The sequence below is a fragment of the Musca autumnalis genome, unplaced genomic scaffold (genome assembly GCF_047663935.1).
Source record: "Musca autumnalis isolate F117 unplaced genomic scaffold, ASM4766393v1 scaffold_5, whole genome shotgun sequence".
Lineage (NCBI taxonomy): Eukaryota > Metazoa > Arthropoda > Insecta > Diptera > Muscidae > Musca > Musca autumnalis.
The window spans coordinates 54,965,789-54,984,459 of NW_027412088.1; the positions used below are offsets into that span (position 1 = coordinate 54,965,789).

Sequence of the window (18,671 nt, forward strand, 5' to 3'; positions counted from 1 at the left end):
TGTAGCTAAAATTGCCAAATTACTGAAAATTGGGAGGTACCGTTACATGGGAGCTATATCCGAACATGGACCTATGTTGACAATTTTTGAAAGAGAGGTGTTGTGACCACTAAGAACTTCAAATGTCAAATTACTGCTTGTTCGGTTTAATATTGTAGCTAAAATCATCAAATTACTGAAAATCGGGAGGTACCGTTATATTGGGGCTTTCTTGACAATTTTTGGTGGAGAGGTGTGGTGACCACTAAGAATTTCAAATGTTAAATGTTCAAATTACAGATAATTCGGTTAAAACTTGTTGGTAAAATTCTCAAAATACCTGAAATCGGGCGGTAACGTTATATGGGGGCTATTCCAAAACATGGACCTATGTCCACTAGTTATATAAGTTTATTGACATTTAAGAACCCTAAATGTCAATTGATAGCTAAATCGGTCTGAAAATGTAGATAAAAACGTCAAAATGCCGTAAATCAGGGTACCGTTATATGGGGGCTATACCAAAACTTGGACCTAGGTCTACAACTTTTGTTATATAAGTTAAGTTACACTTAAGAACCCTAAATGTCAAATTATAGCTAAATCGGTCTAAAAATGTAGCTAAACCCGTCAAAATACCGTAAATCGGGGGGTACCGTTATATGGGGGCTATACCAATACGTGGACCTATGTCCACAAGTTTTGTCACATAAGTTTATTGACATTTAAGAACTTCAAATGTCAAATTATAGCTAAATCGGTCTGAAAATGTAGCTAAACCCGTCAAAATACCGTAAATCGGGGGGTACCGTTATATGGGGGCTATACCAATACGTGGACCTATGTCCACAACTTTTGTTATATAAGTTTATTGACCTTTAAGAACCCTAAATGTCAAATTATAGCTAAATCGGTCTAAAAATGTAGCTAAACCCGTCAAAATACCGTAAATCGGGGGGTACCGTTATATGGGGGCTATACCAATACGTGTACCTATGTCCACAACTTTTGTTATATAAGTTTATTGACTTTTAAGAACCCCAAATGTCAAATTATAGCTACATCGGTCTGAAAATGTAGCTAAAAACGTCAACATACCGCAAATCGGGGGGTACCGTTATATGGGGGCTATACCGAAACGTGGACCTATGTCCACAACTTCTAATTTATAACTTTATTAACACTTAAGAAGCCTAAATGTCAAATTATAGCTACATCGGTCTGATAATGTAGCTAAAAACGTCAAAATACCGCAAATCGGGGGGTACCGTTATATGGGGGCTATACCAAAACGTGGACCTATGTCCACAACTTTTGTTATATAAGTTTATTGATACTTAAGAACCCTAAATTTCAAATTATAGCTAAATCGGTCTAAAAATGTAGCTAAAAACGTCAAAATACCGCAAATCGGGGGGTACCGTTATATGGGGGCTATACCAAAACGTGGACCTATGTCCACAAGTTTTGTTATATATGTTTGTTGACACTTAAGAACCCTAAATGTCAAATTATAGCCAAATCGGTCTGAAAATGTAGCTAAAACGTCAAAATACCGCAAATCGGGGGGTACCGTTATATGGGGGCTATACCAAAACGTGGACCGATATAGCCCATCATCGAACTTGACCTGCCTGCAAACAAAAGATGCATTTTCCCAAAATTTCAGCGTCCTATCTCTATTTTTGTGGATGCTAGAGTGATTACCACAGACGGACGGACGGACGGACGGACGGACGGACGGACGGACGGACGTGCTCAGATCGACTTAGAATTTTACCCTGATCAAGAATATATATACTTTATAGGGTCGCAAATGAGTATTTCAATGCGTTACAAACGGAAAAACAAACTTAATATACCCTCCATACTATGGTGGAGGGTATAATAAAAACGTTTTGTCTTTATACCATAGAAGGAGAGGGTGTAATTAAATTGTTTGTCAACTGATTGTTAACGCCTTCACTATACGCGTGCCAACCATTTTTCTATAGGCACTGACCTCGGTATTTTCGGTTTGCTATGGATCACATAAATCATATGTTTTTATAACGTCCGACCCAACTTAACGATATGCTTTGATCATCCTAATGAATGGTCGTATTTTCACACTATTAAAATACACACACATATGTACATACACATGCCTATTTTGAGTTCCTGATTCATGAAAACGCTGTGGGTTTCTTATTCCTGAAATACAATTTCGGTTACCATTTTCATATTTCGCTCAGACCGTCTTCATATCATCGGTCCCTTTTAAGAAACCACCCAACTTCATAGCCTCTGACCGCCGTCTTTTTCTGTAACATGGAAAAGCTGATTGGCAAGGGTTCATAGAAATTACCAATCCTCGGGTAGCTGAGAGAATTTTCCGGGACATCATCAGAACTGCAACAGTTCGCTATAGTGACAGATCGAAGAGGTGCGTGTTATTTCAACCGGGAAAGTTGCAGGTTGCAAATTGCCAAAGGCCTACGCTGCTAGCGTAGATTCTAGAAACATTACTTCTCACCATGATGAGGGGCTGTTTCACAGTTGCGCAACATCGTGAATGGATGGATTCGAAAAATGCTCAGTACATCATTAGAGGCCACATCAACACATGTCAGTCGAAGACTTAGAACAGGTCGTGTGACCGAACAACCATTGTGACCATTAATCCATGCCAAGGTGTTTTATGATATAGAGAAGACTTCCCTGCAGCCGTGTTTCAAACGTTGTGTGGACGTCACTCGTTTGTGGAATTCAGAAATAAGAAGTCGAAGTGGTGTTCCCTAAGGCGGGGTGACTTCTTCGGAACTGTTTAACCTCTATCTTTCTGAAAAATACCCTCATACCGCATATACATACACCGCAAAGTATGCGGATGATTGTATGATCTTGGTGTCGGGTCCAATTGTCGATAGGTTACATAACTAAATAGCTGCCTTAGTAGAGAACTGCCAACTAAGGAATATGAAAAAAATCCGACGCTAAATCTACTGCCACACTATCCATCGCCTGGACGACTTAAATGAGGCTTCACCTGAACATATTCTTCGATAGTGTCCTAAATCCGACCACTAACTACTCCAAGATATTAGGTGTAACGTATGATTGCATCATTTAAGTCGTTCGCGCAAGGCACTGTTTCTTTTACAGCAGGATCAGAAGAAGGAATAAAGTGCTCAAGTCCATAGGTGGCAGCACTTAGAATGGCTGACATATAAACCTTCTTGACCTCTTATAATGCAATAGATGGGTCTGTGCAATTGTTAGTGGAAAAATGTTTGGTCTGATATGACCATTTTAATGAAGTTGCGAACATTTTACCGGTACATCTGTACAACAAGATGTTACCGATGCAGTACCTGCTTGAGTAAACATGCTTCCACCACCCAGACATGTCATGAGAGATTTTCATGAACTGGAGAGTGAGAGAAAAGTCAAAAAATACAAATGGGAACTTCTGGATCAATAATCCTATCAGACAGGCTTAAATAGCGTTCACATTGATGCAGTCGCCCAAATATTTCAAAGGTATAGTGCGAATGCCGTACTTGGAGACCCCTCCCATCCATCTTAGCAGACGAATGTCGATTGCCAAGGCAAACGACAGAAGTGCTTTGAGCTCAATTAAGATTCGGATGGTACAGCCGCCTCAATTCGTATTGGTTTCAAATTTACAGTCCTGCATGTGGACTAGGACCGTAGGATACGCTGCGTTTGTTTAACTGTCCATCTAAACCAAGCATGGCCACTTTTGGCACGGCGGTGCCGATGATTTTCGGCAATTTACACGTACACGACCCGAATGCACAGAAAGAGCGTACAAAAGAGAACAAAGGTTTTGATTTGTTATTGTTTTATAGCTTGCGTGAATACAAACTTACTAACACACTGTCATAAATTGCCAATATTTTGAATACATTCACACTTTCTCCTTTCTCTTGTTGGTCATGCCTGATCTAAACCCTCTCATCTGTCTCTCGTTTCTTTATGGACGCAGACATTCAGATTACAGAATGTTTTAATAGGGACACAGAGGAACCTGAACCAGATATCTTAATTTATCTGGTTCTGCAGGATGCGTTGCTACAACAACCCTAAAATCAGCAGCACAGCGTAACACACTAGAGATATATCCTGAGAAAAGAAGGGAGAAATGCATTTTCGACACAAAAAGAGAGAAATGAAAAATCGGGATCAATATGTACAGTAGCCAGGAGGAAAACCAAAAGTCTAGCAAATAGTGAAACATCAAACTGATGCCTACAACCTCCTACAGAAACAAGCAAGGTAATCTGGTAACAAATGCAGATAGGGTGCTTAGGATATGGGTATGGTATCCAAAACAAGTAAAAAAGTATAAATCGGCTTTGTCGACAGAGGTATACCCTCAGCCTGTGTGAATTAAAACACCCTTTTCCCAAAAAAACGTATGTATTTAGGGTGTCTTCAGAATTATGGGCCAACAGAGATATGGATAAAATCACAATCAATTTGCGAGGGAGGTACCTAAAGGAATGGACCGACATAGGCCATTTTGTAAGTGTGTCTTATTTTGGGAGTCATTCCTCTCGATAGAACCATTATATCAGGAAACAAGAACTTGCCCACGAAAAATATCATATCGCTGTAAACAGGGCTTCTAGGAGTACCTTTGGTAACAATTTCCAAAAGATTCTCGCACAGAAACTTAATCGCACTAAAATAAAAATGTTGATAATTTGTTTGGGTGGTACCCTATGGAGTGGACCGATAGGGTCTATTTTTGAATTTGAATTTTGTTTGGACAAAATTTTTCGAAATCCAAAGTTTGTACCAAATCGGTTGCACCGTTTTGATGAGATATTGCGCTTACGATTTTAAGGAATATTTTCAAACGTTTGTGGGGGAGGTACCGGAAGGAGTGGACCTATAAGCACCTTCTTCGAATTTCATCTAATATTCGAAGAAATATTACGATATTCAAAGTGTGGACCAACGCAATATTCGGTTCGGGAGTTGTCGTACGCATCAGCCACTACACATCATGGCCGTAGGGGTTTTTACAGTTTTCGTGTCAATTTCTCAAGAAGTATGAACTCGCCACTGAAAAAACTTGTACCATCGTAATAGGGGCATTGAGTGCAACCTGTTGCAAGAAAAATCAAAACGATTCGAGAGGAGGTCCTATTCTGCACTTTTTCGCTGTGGGAGGTATCCGAAGGAGTTGACATATAAGTCCATATTCTAACCTGAATTATGTCTCGTATTACGATGTCCAAAGTATGGCCAAATCGGTTACTGCCTTCGAGAGTTATCGTGGGCACCATTTTAGCGAAATGTTTTGAACTTTTGTGGGGGAGGTAACCAAAGGATTGGACCGATAATGCGCATCTTAGAACTTGATTTAACATTGGGCAACATATTACGATTGCCAAATTTTGGATCGCATCGGTTTATCCGTTCGAGAGTTACCGCGCGCTCCATCCACAGCACAAGGTGACATGGCGGGTTTTAACAGCTTTTAGACCATGTTCTCAGGAAGTATGGACTTGCCCCTGAAAAAACTTGCACGTTATAATGGGAGCAGCAAATACAAGTTGTTACAACAAAAATCAAAAGGATTCGAGAGGAGGTCTTAAAATGCACTTTTCCGAAATTTTGTGTGGGACGTGCCCGAAGGAGTGAACCGATATAGTCCATATTCAAACTTTATCTTTATCACCTAGTTACCACCATCTGACAGGAGAAACGCGTACCCGAGGAAGTAAATACGAATTATGATCAAACGATAGGGGCAAACCTCTTCTCCATATTTCCTCTAAGATTTTATCCCGAATAAGAGTATTATGTAAACGTCTAAAGGTAAGGTCACATTAGGCAAATATTTGCTACAGCGACCGGCAATGTACGCTTACTGAGAGCAAGTGAGCGTAAATAATGCATTGAAATGTATGCTCACTTGCTCCCAGTAAGCTCACACTACCGGTCGCTGGAGCAAATATTTGGTTAATGTTATTATATTAATATTATTGTAAACATGACCACAAGTAGTATCTTCGGTAAAAAGGTCCAAAGGATCTTTGTCCAGACCTTGAAATGCTCTTTTAAAAGAAGATAAAATGATATACAAGAAAAAGTCGGTGTATAAAGACGTGGTGAAATATGAATGTTGGCGCGATGGGTGTATGTCCAGGTAGAATTATCATCCGGATGGAACCTGTACTTATCCTAAAAAATTCATAAACCATAACCACGAACACGAAGAAGATGAATATAAAAAACTGTGTGCTCTAAACGAAATCAAGCACGAAAGTGCAAATATTTCCAAAACTTTGGGAGCTCAGCCAAGTGCCATTAGTGGTGTGAGGACCACTTTTAGAAATGTCACTGGGAGGTAAGTACATATCTCAATCTTTAATAAATTTCTATTCAAAAACAAATAATTAATTTTCAGATTACAAAGCGAGACGAAGAATTTAGAATTTGATAGATTGAGCTTCAAAAAATCTTATAACTACTCCCAAAGATGGAAGGGAAATAATCGATGCTTTCACCCTAGAAGCAGTATGAGAGTCATATGGAAAAACCCAAGGCATGGAGAATCCCAAACCATTTTACACTGCGTGTATTGTGGAAAATGACTATACGTTTCTTCACAAAAATCGATCAAATTAATCGTATACCACGTTAGCGACCATCAAGGGAAGTGTTTAATTGATGGAACTTTTAAGATCGTTCCGAGTGGATGTTTCACCCAATTGCTCGTGATATATATCGAGTACTGCAACGAAGTAAGAACAAATAATTAAAATATTTTGTAAACACTAAAATAAATATTTTCAATAGATGTTTCCCATATTCTTCGTGCTAATGGATAAGAAAACTATACAGGCGTATGGTAATATGTTGAAATACATAAAGGAGAATATCTTTGATATGAATCCTGCTGTGGTAGTAACGGATTACGAGCAGGGACTAAGAACTTCCTTAAAAAATATTTTTCCAAACGTGAAATGCATTGGATGTTGGTAAGTTTATAATATAATTAAAATATTATAATAAAAAAGTATTTTATGATATGTTTGAAATCGATTTTTAATTTAATACTTGTGAAGGAATGAAAATGAATCCCTTGGGGGAACCTGTAACCCCTATAGGGCGCGTCCCCAGGTGGCGGATAGGGGAATGCTTCCCAGATATGGGTGGTAGGACGGAAATCAAATACGTCCCGCGGACCAACAGGTTGCTGCGTCTGACTTTAAGTAAAGCGGCAGCAAACAGCGTCTGAACTCCATGCGGAGCGGCTGAAAACTAGATGGAAAACTGTAAACCCTTCAGAAGGCAACGGGAAACCACTGAAGTAATCTCCCTTGAAAATCATACAATATGAACAACACAAACCAAAACACACGGCCCTCAGTCTCCGGCCAAACGAGGGTGCTAAGAATCCCCGGAGGTAAAAACAAGCAAAAACTGAATATTGGAACTTGGAATGTCCGAAGTTTATACGAAGTTGGCAAATTAAACAACACAATTAATGAAATGAATCGGCTTAAGATTGATATACTAGGTGTCAGTGAAACCTGGTGGACAGAATGCGGCCATTTTGAATCCCAAAATGTTGTAGTATACCACTCAGGAAATATGGAAGGGATACACAGGAAGGGTGTAGGCATTATCGTCAAAAAAGACATTGCAGACTGCGTGATTGGTTCTGTCCCAATGTCTGAAAGGACTATGATGATTAAAATCTCAGCAAAGCCCCTGAATTTAAATATTATCCAGGTATATGCCCCTACATGTGATGGAAGTAACGACGAGGTTGAACATTTCTATGAAGAAATAAGTCAATTATTAAACATGACGAAATCACATGAAATAACTATAGTTCAAGGCGACTTTAATGCCAAAGTGGGGAATGATGAAGTAAATGGAGTAACTGGAAGGTATGGACTTGAAGAAAGGAGACAGATTAATTCAATTTTGTCAAGAGTTTAAGATGACCATTACAAACACAACATTCCGATTACATCCCAGGAGACTTTATACATGGAGATCACCAGTAGATAACAGAAGGAATATCGTTCGAAATCAAATTGACTTCATAATGATCAACAGCAGATTTAAATCTTGTGTAACGAAATGCTCAACATACCCAGGAGCTGAAGTACCATCCGACCACAACCTGTTGATGCTCAATATTCGGCTAAAAATTGCACGAATTAAAAAAAGGAAGAAAAAGTCTCACAAGATAAATACTGAGATACTAAATAACCCATATACCAGAAATGAAGTGAAGATGCAAATTAATAACAAACTGGAAGTCATCGATTCAAACGATGTAGAAAATATATGGAACAAAGTCAAGGACACAATGTGCGAAATAACAAAAAATTATCTTAGAAACTGTACAAGAAGAACACAACAAGAATGGATGAACGAAGAAATTATGGAGCTTCATGAGGAACGAAGGAAATACAAAAACGTTGACTATGAACGTTACTGGGAAATCAACAAGGAAATTCGCACTGCTACCCGAGCTGCAAAAAATGATCTACTCAATCAAAAATGTAGAGAAATTGAACATCTGCAAAACATTCATGATGACTATAATCTACATAAAAAACTAAAAGAGTCCGCAGGAGTGTATAGGAAGGCATCACCGGCATTACTAATGGATGACAACAATCAGCCAATTTTCGAGACATTACACATAAAGGATCGATGGAAAAACTATATTGAACAATTATTCACAGACGACCAACGATCAAGAAATGATCAGAACACAATTAATTATATAACGGGAAACCCAATCACTACAGCCGAAGTAGAATATGCGATTCAATCGATAAAAGATAAAAAATCAACAGGACCCGACGAAATTCCTTCCGAAATCTTAAAATTAATTGATGGAAACAACATCTCACTCATTACACGACTTTTTAATCATGTGTATGGTACTGGCCAATATCCAAATGATTGGTTGAAGTCTACTTTTATTGCAATACCAAAAAAATCTAATGCAAAAAAGTGTTGTGACTACAGGCTTATAAGCCTTATGTGTCACATATTAAAAATTTTCCTAAGAATAATTCACAAACGAATTTACTCCAAATGTGAAAGAGTTATGGGAGAGTCCCAATTCGGCTTCAAGGAAGGTATGGGTACCAGAGAAGCCCTACTATCCATCCAATTACTTGTACAGAAATGCAGAGACGTCCACAAAGATGTTTATATATGCTTTATCGATTATGAAAAGGCATTTGATACCGTCCAACACGACAAATTGATTAATATACTGAGGGAAATAGGAATAGAAGAAAACGAAATTAGGTGTATACAGAATCTATATTGGAACCAAACTGCAAGAATCGAAATAAATGGTGAACTGACTGACGACATTCCCATATCAAAAGGAGTCCGACAAGGGTGCATACTATCACCGCTCCTCTTTAATATATATTCCCAAAAAATATTTCATGAGTCAATCGAAGGAGAACGAATTGGAATAAGAGTTCAGGGTAAAATTATAAATAACATACGGTACGCTGATGATACCACAATTATTGCCGGCAGTATATCTGGGCTACAACAGCTCCTAGACAAGCTCACGTACGTAAGTGAAACATATGGCCTCAAAATAAATACAAAAAAGACAAAATACATGATTGTTAGTCGGAAAGATGCAAGTTATGAAACGTCACTGAGTATTAAAGATGAACTTGTCGAACGTGTAAAAACTTTTAAATACCTTGGCGTTTCAATTAACGACCAATGGAATATTTCAAACGAAATAAAGCGCCGAGTGGAGATGGCCAGAAACGCCTTTTTTAAATACAAAAAAACACTTACAAATCACGAATTAAGTCTCGCAACCAAGATACGATTCGTCAAATGTTATATTTGGTCTATACTATTATATGCCGTAGAAACTTGGACCATCAAAAGTGCAGATCAAAAAAGAATTGAAGCATTTGAAATGTGGGTCTATAGAAGAATACTTAAGATACCCTATACATCGCACATTTCAAACCAAGAAGTTCTCAGACGAATGCATGTCGACAGGCAACTCTTACACACGGTCAAATCGAGAAAAATCGCATACCTTGGACACCGGATGAGAAATGACAAATACAGATTTATACAATGCATTATTAAATGCAACATAGAAGGACAACGACCAAGAGGCAGAAGAGAGATATACTGGCTAAGTAACATCCAAGAGTGGACAGGATACAGAGATGAAACAAATCTGCTACATGCTGCTAAAAATCGAGAGCTGTTTATAATTTCATAAAATAAAATAACATAACATGTACATATGATATATATAAATGTAATGTATACTATTGTATGACCGCTTTATATCCGAATAACGGATCCGCAAATAAAGAAGAAGAAGAAGGAATGAATGAATCGCGCGATTTTTAAAACAAACTCACCCATGCTCCTTCACAAGTATTACAATTAGAAATCGATTTCAAACATATCATAAAATATACCTTTATGTAAAATATTTAAGTGGGGAAAAATTTTTATGAGTAACAAATTGAAGAGGCTAATGAGAAAAAAAAATGTTTCCCACTTAAATATTTTACATTAAAAACAGAATTTGTTTGCATTATAAAAATATTTAATTGTATACTTTCTAATTATTTTAATATATTTATGTAGGTTCCATTTCTGTCAAGCAGTGAGAAGAAATGCTGTGAAGAGTAAACATCTTCTAAACTACATTCGAACTTCTAAGCCGGCGTCCATAGCATATCATAAGTTGTTGGTCCTCCCACTTCTTCCACCTTCTATGATAAAAGATGGATTTCGCCAAGTCAGAGTGGATATAAATGTAATGGATGGCAAAAGACACTTTTCAAAAATTTTGCAATATTTTGAAAACCAGTGGTTGAAAAAGGTAGACACATATTGTTATAGAAGAATAATCTAATTTTTAATAATTTTAAGATCGGTTGCGAAAACCTTAGTATTTATAATCAAAGCACACGTACCACTTCGGCCGTCGAAGCCTATAACGGCGTATTGGGAAAATGTATCCCATCAAATGCAATTTTTTTTTAAATTTGTGAAAGCCTTACACAGTGATGAGTATTTTAAGAGTAGAGATTTCTCTATTCTTGCAGAAAGTGGAGTTTCTTTCAAAAAGTACCGAGAGAAAAATAGTGTGATAAAAGACTCCTTGACAGAGGAAACAACAAAATTATTGACTGAAGGCAAAATCACGGTAGCCATCTTTTTCTCACGAATGGTACATAAAAACAATAATATTGTAGCGGAGCAAATTCCCGCAGAAAACATTTTTGAAGAAAATTCAACTGAGGAAGATCTTTCTGGAGAAGAAGAAGCTCCCGCAGAAAATGAAAACAATGATAGAGAATGCGTAGTATGCAGAGACAATTTAGCCAATGTGGTGATGCTTCCGTGCAAACACTTGAAGTGTTGTTCTGCTTGTACATCCACTTTGGCGAAATCTGAACATTTTCTTTGTCCTTATTGTAGAGAACATGTCAAAGATACTATGGTTGTTTTTATATAACTAATAAAAATTAATGATTTTTTGGGATGAAATTTCATTTTTTATTTTGGGCCATTTTTCATTTTATTGTTGGGGTAATGCTTGGTTTACATTTATGAAATCCACTCGTTTTCAACTGTCAAATCCATACGTTAAACGTCAAATGAAATCGAGATGAGATGAGCTATGGAATTGACAGTTGAAATCGAGTGGATTTCGTAAATGTAAACTTAGCATAATATTGCATTATTTTGGGCTAAAATTGTTTGAGCCATATTGGGGTCAAATTTGGGGCCATTTTTCGCGGAGGCATACTAGGTAAGTGTATATACCTCGTTAGCCTAAAGGCTGAGAATATAAATAGTATTGAACAACAGGTGCTACTTTGAACTAATAGTGCATTTACATTAACGAAATCGAGTGGATTTCAGCTGTCAATTCCTTTGTGTATACGTCAAATGAAATCTCATCTGAAATCCATTGGATTTCATTTGACGTTTGAGCAATGGAATTGACAGTTGAAATCGAGTGGATTTCGTAAATGTAAACCAAGCATAGGTCTGGTAGAAATTTCACGATGTGCATAGTATGGACCAAATCGGTTACTTCTTTCAAGAGTTATCGTGCGAGCAAATTTTCCGACAATTTTCGAACTTTTGTGGTGGAGGTACTGGAAGGAGTGTACCGATATAACCCATATTCGAAATTAAACTAAGTTTGGACATAATATCACGAAAGCCAAATTTTAGACCGAATGGGTGGATCCGTTCGCGAGTTATCATGCGCTCCAGCCAGACAGACGGACGGACATTGCTAAATCGACTCCAAATCGTCTGAAACGGATTTCGCCCAAACATACTTGGGGTCAAAAACCATTATTACGGTGAGACACATTTTGCCCGTATAAAAGTGAATATATCCCGTATGAAAGTGAATATAGCATTAATGCTGAGGATATAAAAAATTATGATTTATAGCTGTAACTTTTGAGGGATACTTCCCCAAATAGAATTTAAAATGTGTTCACGAATCAAAAAGAATTGAAGCATTTGAAATGTGGGTCTATAGAAGAATACTTAAGATACCCTATACATCGCACATTTCAAACCAAGAAGTTCTCAGACGAATGCATGTCGACAGGCAACTCTTACACACGGTCAAATCGAGAAAAATCGCATACCTTGGACACCTGATGAGAAATGACAAATACAGATTTATACAATGCATTATTAAATGCAACATAGAAGGACAACGACCAAGAGGCAGAAGAGAGATATACTGGCTAAGTAACATCCAAGAGTGGACAGGATACAGAGATGAAACAAATCTGCTACATGCTGCTAAAAATCGAGAGCTGTTTATAATTTCATAAAATAAAATAACATAACATGTACATATGATATATATAAATGTAATGTATACTATTGTATGACCGCTTTATATCCGAATAACGGATCCGCAAATAAAGAAGAAGAAGAAGGAATGAATGAATCGCGCGATTTTTAAAACAAACTCACCCATGCTCCTTCACAAGTATTACAATTAGAAATCGATTTCAAACATATCATAAAATATACCTTTATGTAAAATATTTAAGTGGGGAAAAATTTTTATGAGTAACAAATTGAAGAGGCTAATGAGAAAAAAAAATGTTTCCCACTTAAATATTTTACATTAAAAACAGAATTTGTTTGCATTATAAAAATATTTAATTGTATACTTTCTAATTATTTTAATATATTTATGTAGGTTCCATTTCTGTCAAGCAGTGAGAAGAAATGCTGTGAAGAGTAAACATCTTCTAAACTACATTCGAACTTCTAAGCCGGCGTCCATAGCATATCATAAGTTGTTGGTCCTCCCACTTCTTCCACCTTCTATGATAAAAGATGGATTTCGCCAAGTCAGAGTGGATATAAATGTAATGGATGGCAAAAGACACTTTTCAAAAATTTTGCAATATTTTGAAAACCAGTGGTTGAAAAAGGTAGACACATTATATTGTTATAGAAGAATAATCTAATTTTTAATAATTTTAAGATCGGTTGCGAAAACCTTAGTATTTATAATCAAAGCACACGTACCACTTCGGCCGTCGAAGCCTATAACGGCGTATTGGGAAAATGTATCCCATCAAATGCAATTTTTTTTTAAATTTGTGAAAGCCTTACACAGTGATGAGTATTTTAAGAGTAGAGATTTCTCTATTCTTGCAGAAAGTGGAGTTTCTTTCAAAAAGTACCGAGAGAAAAATAGTGTGATAAAAGACTCCTTGACAGAGGAAACAACAAAATTATTGACTGAAGGCAAAATCACGGTAGCCATCTTTTTCTCACGAATGGTACATAAAAACAATAATATTGTAGCGGAGCAAATTCCCGCAGAAAACATTTTTGAAGAAAATTCAACTGAGGAAGATCTTTCTGGAGAAGAAGAAGCTCCCGCAGAAAATGAAAACAATGATAGAGAATGCGTAGTATGCAGAGACAATTTAGCCAATGTGGTGATGCTTCCGTGCAAACACTTGAAGTGTTGTTCTGCTTGTACATCCACTTTGGCGAAATCTGAACATTTTCTTTGTCCTTATTGTAGAGAACATGTCAAAGATACTATGGTTGTTTTTATATAACTAATAAAAATTAATGATTTTTTGGGATGAAATTTCATTTTTTATTTTGGGCCATTTTTCATTTTATTGTTGGGGTAATGCTTGGTTTACATTTATGAAATCCACTCGTTTTCAACTGTCAAATCCATACGTTAAACGTCAAATGAAATCGAGATGAGATGAGCTATGGAATTGACAGTTGAAATCGAGTGGATTTCGTAAATGTAAACTTAGCATAATATTGCATTATTTTGGGCTAAAATTGTTTGAGCCATATTGGGGTCAAATTTGGGGCCATTTTTCGCGGAGGCATACTAGGTAAGTGTATATACCTCGTTAGCCTAAAGGCTGAGAATATAAATAGTATTGAACAACAGGTGCTACTTTGAACTAATAGTGCATTTACATTAACGAAATCGAGTGGATTTCAGCTGTCAATTCCTTTGTGTATACGTCAAATGAAATCTCATCTGAAATCCATTGGATTTCATTTGACGTTTGAGCAATGGAATTGACAGTTGAAATCGAGTGGATTTCGTAAATGTAAACCAAGCATAGGTCTGGTAGAAATTTCACGATGTGCATAGTATGGACCAAATCGGTTACTTCTTTCAAGAGTTATCGTGCGAGCAAATTTTCCGACAATTTTCGAACTTTTGTGGTGGAGGTACTGGAAGGAGTGTACCGATATAACCCATATTCGAAATTAAACTAAGTTTGGACATAATATCACGAAAGCCAAATTTTAGACCGAATGGGTGGATCCGTTCGCGAGTTATCATGCGCTCCAGCCAGACAGACGGACGGACATTGCTAAATCGACTCCAAATCGTCTGAAACGGATTTCGCCCAAACATACTTGGGGTCAAAAACCATTATTACGGTGAGACACATTTTGCCCGTATAAAAGTGAATATATCCCGTATGAAAGTGAATATAGCATTAATGCTGAGGATATAAAAAATTATGATTTATAGCTGTAACTTTTGAGGGATACTTCCCCAAATAGAATTTAAAATGTGTTCACGAACGTGGCTCAATCTGTATTTGTGGAGAAGGTACCGATATTACCACAGAGAAGAATAAAGCTAGCTATATTGAATGCCCCATAACACTTGGTTAAAATTGGCTGAGAACTGTTTCCTTAAACTTTGTGAGGATCTAATGGGCCATTTAGATATGACTTTATCAGCCGGATTTAGCGCATTTACAACAACTTCTTTTGACGTTTCAAATTCGATTAGATGGGCTCAAGGCACATTTATGGAAGGTAGAAGTGACAATCAGCTGTATTTTTACTTTTTTTGTAAATTTGGTTTTCAATATGTAATAGGGCTACTCATGAAATTTGAAACTTCGAAATTTGCTACCATAAAATACTTCTTTTCATCATAAACGTGTAATAACAATGACCTATGACAGTTCTTTATGCTTTATATTTACATTTTGATTCAAATTTATTCTATTTTGGAGGATTTTCAAAATGTATTTATGCATTTCCTAAGAAATTTTTGAAAACGACCCCATTAATCAATATTTTTTTGACATTTAATTTTCCATAATAACAATGTTGTTTTTGTAAATTTGTTAGTTGTTGTAATTCATGCATTTACCTTATATAAATTTGCCGGGGATGGACTGATGCATCTACCTTGGGAATTGTGCTATGAACAAAAATCAGCTGACTGCCATTTAAATCCTCCAAAGGTAAATGCAATGAGATTTGTACTGGATTTATTAAACCCAGTTGAGGATTTATGGCTAGTCTAAATGAGCTATAAGATCTTTTGCATTGTTCTGCAAAGTAAAACGCAGTTTACACTTTACATGTTTTATAAAACATGCATCAAACGCCTGTTATAGTATGTTTACATTTACGAAATCCACTCGATTTCAACTGTCAATTCCATTGATTAAACGTCAAACGAAATCCAATGGATTTCAGATGCGTTTTCATTTGACGTATACGCAAAGGAATTAACAGTTGATATCGAGTGGATTTCGTAAATGTAAACCAAACATTAGACTATACACGTATAACATGTTTAAGTGCATTATCTCTATTTATTTGACAGATATTGTATGAAAATGACAAGTTAAATCGACTGGATTTGCTAAATCCACCATAGTCTAAACGTCAATTCTATACAATATCTGTCAAATAAATGACGTAAACTCCAAAAACACCTGTTTTGAGTGCAAGTGTAAAATGCGAAAAACAATCCAGTAACAATTTTACAAATTATTAGGCCTGTTCGTTAACCCAACAATTTTTACAAACTTTTACAACTTTTGTTCAGTAAAAGAGAACTGAGAAGTACTTGCAAACACGTGCAAGTACTTCTTACTTGCGAAGTTACACATATTTGGTCGACCAAGTCTAACTGTACTATAAAGTAAACTCAGATGCAACCTATACTATAGTCTCTTCTTATTGAATATTTATATCAATTTATATTTATGTTCTTAAACGTTACTTACTCTCATTATGAAAAGTATGAAGGGTAGAGACATCAAACAAATCAAAATAATGCTGATGTCGTTCATGTTGAAGCTGTTGAGTTACGCTTGCGTCAGGCGGTGTTACTTTAAAAACTGTAAAAAGTGTATATTTTTGGTAATTTTTGTGTTCTTTTGCGCAAATTTCTCCAAACTGGGAGGCAATATTTGACGTTGTTTGTCACAAAGATACAATTTATTTTTCTTTAAATTTTGTTGTTTTTTTCTTTTTCTTTCAGATTTTCAATAAAAATAAACTTTATCCACTTGTGTTGAGGATCATTGACAATATTTTTGTTGAGATGATTTCTTTTTTTTTTGGGTTTGTTGGTGTGTGCTTTGCCGTTATATTTTCAGAAATTACTTTTTCAGAACATGAACAGAATTCTTTCTATATGTACGGATTATTTTCTTTTTCTTAACTTGTTGATGTTGTTGTTTTGGTTCTTTGGTTTGGTTTTTTTTTGTTTTATTTAGTTTCGCTTTAGATTTACTTTGAAAGAAATATATATTTTTTCTTTAAGGAAAATTATGTTATCACTTTTTTTTGTTATTCGCAACGTTCCGTTCTTTTGTTGTCGTGCGTCGTGATGGCTCTCTACTTGAATACTGTAAAGTTTAATATTAAAATTTAAATATCTATTCCACCAGCTAGCTATCCGTCCATCCATCTATCCACCCGCTCATAATACGCTTATACTTTTGTCGTATATTTACTAGAGATCTCTATATTAACAAACAAACAAAAAAATATATCAAAAATTTTATCAAATACACTCAGCGAAATGGGGATTTTTTGATTTCATGGATGATATTGTGGCAAAGAGATTGGCCCTGCATTCAAAGAGCTAGAGAGTGAGGTGAATTGTTAGAAGAAGAATTATTTTGGAGGCATGTGTCACGGTATAGCTTGTGATTCATATTGTATTTATTAAAGAATTCGATCAGGACCATAAGAAATTTATTTTACATAGAATATACATCTGATTCAAACTATCCTTAACTTATTGAACATATTTTCTATTTTTTTTTTCATTTTCTAATTTAGCACGGTTCCAGATTGTATTTGGTCGTCTTCGGCTGTGAGTGTCCTAAGGGCTCCTTCAATTCAGTTTTGTATTTCCGCCATTTAATTTGAGTGTTGATACTAATATCTACGCCTAGAGTGCTGATGGTCCATGAAAAAATATTCTTAAAAAATCCACGCCTAGAGGGCTGATGGTCAATCAAAAAATACTCTTAAAATTCCACGCCTAGAGGGGTGATGGTCCATGAAAAATATTCTTAAAAAATCCATGCCTAGAGGGCTGATGGTCCATTAAAAATATCCTTAAAAAATCCAAGCCTAGAGGGCTGATGGTCCATAAAAAAATATTCTTAAAAAATCCACGCCTAGAGGGCTGATGGTCCATGAACAAATATTCTTAAAAAATCCACGCCTAGAGTGCTGATGGTCAATCAAAAAATATTCTTAAAAAATCCATCCTAGGGGGCTGATGGTCCATGAAAGAATATTCTTACAAAAACTACGCCTAGAGGCCAAATGTGTACGATAGTGGAGAGCGTTCCTTAAAGGGTCTCAGATCGAGACTTGATGAAACACGTTCCTTTATCTACACCGGACAATAAATGAAAAATTTTCCACAGTCAGCCATTTTATACCCTCAGCCAAGAGGTTTGGCAGACCAGTTGAAAATGTGCAGTGTGTTGTGCGGGACTGTGCCGTATGCTGGACAGGTGTTTTGCACGGTGTCATCGATCCTTGTCCTATAGGAATTCAAGCAACTGCATCATCCCGAGCGTAGTTGAGCGAAAACTAATCCGGTGTGTCGTGTCAGCTGACGCTCCTCAGCTGCGATAGATGGGATGTGTTTTCCGGGGACCGCATTCACACGATATTTGTTTATGGCATCTGCGAATCAGTGTGGGGTTCCCTCTTGTAACGTTGAACCTCTCTTTTCTAGATCATGAGGATCCTACCTGATATGCGTGAGTGGTGATTATGGTGGCTCTCACTGTAACAACGGAGCAACGAGACCTTTGTCACCTCATGTATATGGTTCATTGAAGACATAAGGATGC

At 36.6% G+C, this 18,671-nt stretch overlaps 1 protein-coding gene across 1 annotated transcript in view; it reads right to left on the bottom strand.

Moving 5' to 3' along the window:
- LOC141387547 (uncharacterized) overlaps positions 1–17,202 on the bottom strand; it is an 80,833-nt gene extending 63,631 nt beyond the window's left edge. The window contains exon 1 of the mRNA XM_073957428.1: positions 16,572–17,202. Coding sequence (XP_073813529.1) covers positions 16,572–16,637 — 66 coding nt within the window. The 5' untranslated portion in view covers positions 16,638–17,202. The remainder of the gene's footprint in view (positions 1–16,571) is intronic.
- Positions 17,203–18,671: the final 1,469 nt, after the last annotated feature.